General features: G+C 35.3%; 1 protein-coding gene and 1 non-coding gene across 2 annotated transcripts; one reads left to right on the top strand and one right to left on the bottom strand.

Annotated features, from left to right (window-relative positions):
• Window positions 1–790: 790 nt before the first annotated feature.
• Window positions 791–5,918, bottom strand: LOC113301151. Its single transcript, XM_026549917.1, has 9 exons — window positions 5,787–5,918; window positions 5,356–5,495; window positions 5,157–5,244; window positions 3,491–4,442; window positions 3,211–3,267; window positions 2,007–2,104; window positions 1,622–1,747; window positions 1,313–1,402; window positions 791–1,100 (listed from the first exon to the last, which is right to left on the bottom strand). Exons 1-9 carry the CDS (start codon window positions 5,835–5,837, stop codon window positions 984–986), a joined length of 1,719 nt encoding a protein of 572 aa, XP_026405702.1. The 5' UTR covers window positions 5,838–5,918; the 3' UTR covers window positions 791–983.
• Window positions 5,919–6,063: 145 nt separating this feature from the next.
• TRNAG-UCC lies at window positions 6,064–6,135 on the top strand. Its single transcript has one exon. It is a non-coding gene; the product is annotated as a tRNA-Gly (tRNA).
• The last annotated feature ends 388 nt before the right edge of the window (window positions 6,136–6,523 follow it).

Raw genomic sequence — 6,523 nt, 5'->3', positions numbered from 1 at the left:
TATAGATTGGCATGTCTTGTGTAGCATAATAATTTGGTTCATATGAAAAGCAAAAGGTGTGATGTTGTTTTCGAAAGAAAAGGAAAAAAACAGTGATACGATTGCAAATAGTATAATACAGTTCATGAATAGCTATAACACCGTAAAAACTTCAGGTCATAATATAATGGAAGACCTATATTATAATTCTCGAAATGATGATGTTCTCAAGATCATTAAATACCCTGATGACAGAGGTAAAAGACATATGGTGCTAAATATTAACATTGCTCTGACTATGATGGATTCTACAGCTATAGATGGAATTGGTCACAAACCCAAACAGTAGAAATGAAACGGAAAAAAGTGACTGATCATACAAGTACAATTAAAGAAGATAGAGGTTTCTTTGCCGATCGTACAACCATAGAAGAGCTACAGAAGGCTGGAGCTGAAGCAGCTTTCCAATGGATAACATGTTGGAGTGATCATAGAGTTTCTTTCAGGAGTGATTCAGAACCAACTCTTACTGCGCGCACACAAAGATATTTGATTAGCGAAGATTTTGGAAACCCCAAAAAATTTGATATTTAGTTTAGTTACCAGAATAAATGTTATTTGGGCAACAAAACTCTCAGATTTTTGTAATAAATATGCAATCAAACATAATAGGGTAGATCATACCTATGGTCTCTTTTAACTTATTTAAACAGTCAGGAACAGAATGAATACTTAATGATGATCCGTAATTTCAGTGATGGAATTCATGGAAACTTTATATCAATCTCTTTTTCAAAAAAGAAAAAAAAAATGACGAAAAATTCCATTAATTGAAAAAAGAAAATCGTTTACAGAATAATTTCAGATATTCTAAATTGGATAAATAAACAAAAATGACTAGTAAAAACCAAATAAAACATAAAATCTGTTGAGGTGCCCATTTTACAACATTGCATTTATTTCTAGCTCAAGTGTACATAATAGAATACACTTTAATGACAACCTTAGGCTGCTGGAGCATATTCTTGTATCATTGATGCTAGTTTGTCTCTGTCGGCCTCTGATTTCGTCCTTAATAAATAGATCTGAGCTAAAACTTTGCTGTTCCCATCTGTTTCAACCTGTTGGATCCAAAGAAAACCCTCAGAGTTATTATGAAATCAGAAAGAGGCTAGTACTAAGGAAACTCTACATGCATATGGGAGACAGATTGAATATAATGCAATTATCAACTAAAACCAGCACCATAACTTTCTAGCTTTACAACAATTTGAAATACCAGCATTACTCTAACAAAATGCAGTCATTAAATATAAGCTTCAAGAAGTATTACCGAAGTATGGAATATCACAACAATGGCAGTTTTTTGCTTATTTGTTTTGATCCCTGGATATAATAAAGCATTGAGCAATACCTTCCCCACCTGCACCCACATAGACAATGAGAAATATCAGTTCTGCTCAAAGACCGGGGGGGAAATGAAGTTGCCAGCATTAAACAAGGAGTTCAATAGTGATTAAGATTTTCCTACTCCAGCGCTAAGCTAATATCATCTATGCATATGATATACATTAGAATTTTCTTATTCCAGTTAAAGCAAAATCATCTGCGAATACTGAAAATGACAAAAACAAAGACGTACATCATTCCGAACAATGATTGTTGGCTTTGACTCTTTAGTAGCTTTACTAACACCTTCTTTGCATCTGATGGAAAGCTGACCTACACCTTTGTCTTTCCAAGATCCTTTATCAGCAGGATCGGTTGACTGTACAAATATGTAAAGATAAACCATGACTTTAAGCAACAATAATTAACAACAGTAGCAAAAAATTAAACTCAGTGGACAATGCTCAAGGTCTATCTTCTTAAAAGTTTAGGGTACTTGCAGTGAAGTAAATTGTATTTTTAGCCAACACCAAAGGAAAACCAAGATAAAAAAAACTATTGTAAAACTACATGAGTCAACATTAATAAAAAAATCAATGCTGCAAACATCTTAGGTACTAAGTTTCAAGGAAACAGACCTTTACATACAGCTTGCATTTGAGTTCATATACTATTTTGATACCCTTTTCTTCAGTCTTCTTAACTGACGGGCTGCTAGGTTGCTCCACTTCGTCATCTGATCATTACAAAAAAATATTCAGATGCATATCATCAAAGACACGTAAGCGAATAAACTCATATGCTAGAACCAATATTTATACATCTCGAGAAAAAGATAGCATATGGCTATATTTATAAAACCAGTTCTTGCTAGTTGTATTAGGTAAGGATGCATCTTCCCAGTAGGCCTCTCAAATGTGTACACTCAAACTTTTGCCAAGGAATGCAAACATTAGAAGCATAAAAAGCTCATGGGTGGTAATTACCCGAGGTATTCATCAAAAAACCTCTGGTTACCAAAATAGAAACACTGTTGTATGAAGAGTGCCTTATTTCGCTCATTGAGACACCATTTACTTATCTCGAGAACTAAAGCAAATTAATGGTCAGAAATAATTGTATGGATAAAAAATCAGTGCGTCATAATTTACATTCTGCTGATGGAGAAAACCAACGACATCATTTGTATAAGAATCACAGCTCTTATAAAGTAATAACAAATAACAATAAAATGAGACGAAATTCGACTTCCAAGCCAAGCATACATATTATTGAGAAATATGAAGAGATCAAAAATCAGATCATCAGTGATTACGTATAATACTAAGACAAATAACTAATGTCAACAAGAATTTATGCTAGTAAGTTTTGGTTTGACTCGTCTACGACAAATACGTAACTTCATACAGATTATAAATGTGAAGGTCTGAATGACTGTTCAAGTTTCCAACATGCATTTAGTATAACACTGTAACTCTAAAGCAAATAACCAAGAAGTTGATACACCTGCTACATATTCCATTTCCTGGAAAGGTGTTTAGAATATGGGTCATTAATATTTAGCATGATATGTGAGGTAATTTTTAATAACCTGTGGCACAGATACCAGAGAGATTACAAGCCTCAACAGTCCCCGGGGTATGAGTACTTAATACTTTATTTGTCCAAATGCTGTTATGTGTACACCATGATGAAATATGCACTTTCGGTTTAAAATGAACTAAAGAGCACTTTGTATCAAAAGGTGGCTAATTTAGAGTTTCCACCAAGATGGCTAAAGCAAATTAAATGATAACAGTCTAAGCAATAAAGAACCACAGTTTCATAATATAGAAGTCTCACCAGCATCTGCATCATCTGAAGCTTGACGATTTACAGAAAGCGGAGTTTGACTGCCCCCTGAGAGAGTAACAAAAATACACCATTAGGTACTCGTAAAAGAGGCATACTTAGGTTGATGTTTCATCACAAAATCAAAGCAACATTCTTGTTTATAACCCATACTGGAATTCTTTTACTTTCATCCCAGTGTTTACTTCTCTACACTTTATTCCTAATCATATATACTAGAGTCAAGCTAACTAACATGTTTGTTTTCAAGTGAGACAAAATAAACACTTACCAAACACGACAGGTGACGGACTGTTTGACATCAGGCTAGATCCCCAAGGACTTGCAGAGCTTGCATTTGAACCCCCTTGACCAAAAACACTACTGTTATTTGGTTGAAACTTGACTTCATTATTTTTTCCTTCCGGCACCAATTTTTTTTCAGTTCCTTGCGAAAAGCTTGACCCCGATAGACCAAACACGCTATTGTTATTAGACTGGAATTTCACTTCAGTATTCTTTGCTTCAGGCACCAACTTCTTATCAGTCCCAAAGGCTGACCCCGTTAGACCAAACACACTGTTGCTATTAGGCAGGAACTTCGCTTCGTGATTCTTTGCTTCAGGCACCAATTTTTTATCACTGCCAAAGGTTGACCCCGGTAGACCAAACACACTGTTGTTATTCGACTGGAACTTTGCTTCATGATTCTTTGCTTCAGGCACCGATTTTTTATCACTGCCAAAGTTTGACCCTGCTAGACCAAACACGCTATTCTTATTAGCCTGGAACTTCACTTCATTATTCTTTGCTTCAGGCACCAATTTATTATCAGTGCCAAAGGTTGACCCCGCCACACCAAACCCACTCTGGAACTTCACTTCATTATTCTTTGCTTCAGGAGCCAATTTATTATCAGTGCCAAAGGTTGAACCCGCTTGACCAAACCCACTATTATTAGTAGACTGGAACTTTGCTTCATTTTTCTTTGCTTCAGGCACCAACTTTTTATCACTGCCAAAAACATTGTTGTTGCGGAACACACTATTATTGCCAAATGCACTACTATTCCCAAACGCACTACTAGTTCCAAACACACTATTATTATTAGAGGGAAACTTTAATTCAGGACTTTTCACTTCAGGTATCGATTTATTCTCTGTGCCCTGTGACACAGCGCTAGCTACGCTTTCTCCTTTTGCTGCATTTGCTTTTATCCAAGCAACAATGTCACTGTATTTCTCCTACAAAGAAACAATAGAGATAAAGAAGACGGAAGAAAAAAGTCAGCACAATATGGAAATGAGCACAGCTCATGTAACTAAGTAAAGAACCAAAATCGCTACAAAAAGACTTAGACAAAAAGTGAAAAAACTCATCAGTTTAGTGCAACTCATAATTTTTTTTTGTTGTTGCAATTTATTCGAAATTTAGATGCAGCAAAACCGGCAAAGACAACATATTGAGGGTAAACAAAGTTTACATATCAGGCAAATCAATTTATTCAGATATTTGAAAACTTGCCAAGAGCAGAACCTGTTATAATTTCATCTACACACACATCCTTAGTGTTATTCTAATTTACCCTAACATTGTGGGAAGAATTCTCAGAACTCACATAATATTTGTCATTGTTTTGCAATCTGAGCGATTACATGACCCTAAACACTGACAGTAGTTAGTTTTTAAGGTAACACGTAGTTTGACGTAATAGTCAAATGCAGTCCCCCTAGTACGCTAATGAGTCATGCATCTAAACGCAAAATAACAAAATCAATACCGTAGTTTGATGGATGCATAAATTACATCAGCATAACTCTTCAAAGTAGACATATGTAATAAAGCTAGTAGTGGCAACAAGTCAGCAAGTATAACAAACTAATGAACTGGCTGCAGTAACTTTCAAGTGAACTTCCTAACGATAACTGTTAAACCACGAGGAGTGATTGAGATTGTACCATAATGCCCATCGCATGAGTAAGATAGTCTTGGACGCCATCTTGCCAAAGTTCATATGGGTGATGTTGTAACTGCTGTTGAACCCAGCTGCTCACACACAATAAGCACACATTACTACTATGAATAAAGAAAGACAGGATCAATTTGAACACTGAAAAAAACACAGGCAACAGCACCACGATGGGCCAAATTACAAACCTAGCAAATTGCTTGTTTAAAGCTCTAACATGCTGATGAGATTCTTCAGCTCTCTTTACATCTAATTTTGATTCCCCTGATGGTTGTTCCTTCCTGTTTGAATCAAAAGGGGATCCTGCTATTATTCTTTTAGCCTTGAACTGCGAACAAATTGAAGTTTTACAAGTCTATTACTATCAAACAATCAAAAAAACAGCTTAACAATCTATATCTCCTCTTCCCCCTCACATAGAAATACTAAAAAAGCATTCGTTAACTGTAAAATTCAAATAAAAATCAAATCTTTTACTAACCCATTAACCTAATTGCCAGTATTTCACTTTCAAAACATGAATTCAAACTATTTTGAGATAAAAAAAAAGCCCTGATTTTGAAGCTCAAAGAGAAAAAGAGAGGAAATTGAAATTAGGGTTTAAGGAGGAAAGACTTACAACATTGTCGTTAGTACCAGGAGTTGGATCAGATGGTTTTGACCGCTTCATTATTATCTGGGTTTGGGGATAGAAGAAGAAGAAGAGAAAGTGTTTTTATTTATTTAGGGTTTTTGTTCTTCAAAAATCTGGTTGTTTATTTTTGTTTGTTTTGATTTTAATGGAAATAAATATGAACTACTCTCATCAATTCTGTCCGTTCGATTTAAAAATTACTTTCAATATAGATGTCTAATTGTAAGATAGTAATATTAGTTGCTGATACCAGTCAACAATCGCGTTTGTAGTCCAACGGTTAGGATAATTGCCTTCCAAGCAATAGACCCGGGTTCGACTCCCGGCAGACGCACTACTACCAATATTTTTCACAAGCATTGGGAGTTTTTTATTTTACTCGAATGAGTATAAAAAACCAAGAAACATTGTACTTAAGCCGGTAGCAAGACGCTAGCTTCACCATCCTTTTTCTTCTTTTCAATAGAGAGTTTTCGATTAGCAGATGGCGATCACTACTGAATTTCTGCTTGTACATCAATCCATGGATATCGTAAGAATTTTTCTGTATGCTTCGCTTAAGATGCTTTCTAATGAAATCAGGACTACCCATATTGTTTTTCTGCATAGTGATTGCAGCAGAGAGTTTTGTGCTCTATCGGTTCACTGTAACTTTAAGAACCTTGTTGTTGTTTGTATTTGTTTTTACTAGCTTGGCATACAGTTGGGTCAATTTCTCCAGA

This window comes from Papaver somniferum, chromosome 8 (assembly GCF_003573695.1).
Source record: "Papaver somniferum cultivar HN1 chromosome 8, ASM357369v1, whole genome shotgun sequence".
Classification (NCBI taxonomy): domain Eukaryota; kingdom Viridiplantae; phylum Streptophyta; class Magnoliopsida; order Ranunculales; family Papaveraceae; genus Papaver; species Papaver somniferum.
The sequence above is the reverse complement of the archived record's forward strand: the minus strand, read 5'-3'. Positions and strand labels throughout refer to the sequence as shown.

Bases quoted from the DNA above. Each gene is read 5' to 3' on its own strand.
- LOC113301151 (XM_026549917.1), bottom strand. From the start codon at position 5,837: ATGAAGCGGTCAAAACCATCTGATCCAACTCCTGGTACTAACGACAAT. The intron at 4,443-5,156 runs GTACAATCTCAA...GTTTCTTTGTAG, and splicing joins CTCATGCGATGGGCATTATG to GAGAAATACAGTGACATTGT. The intron at 1,748-2,006 runs GTCTGTTTCCTT...ATATTTGTACAG, and splicing joins AATGCAAGCTGTATGTAAAG to TCAACCGATCCTGCTGATAA.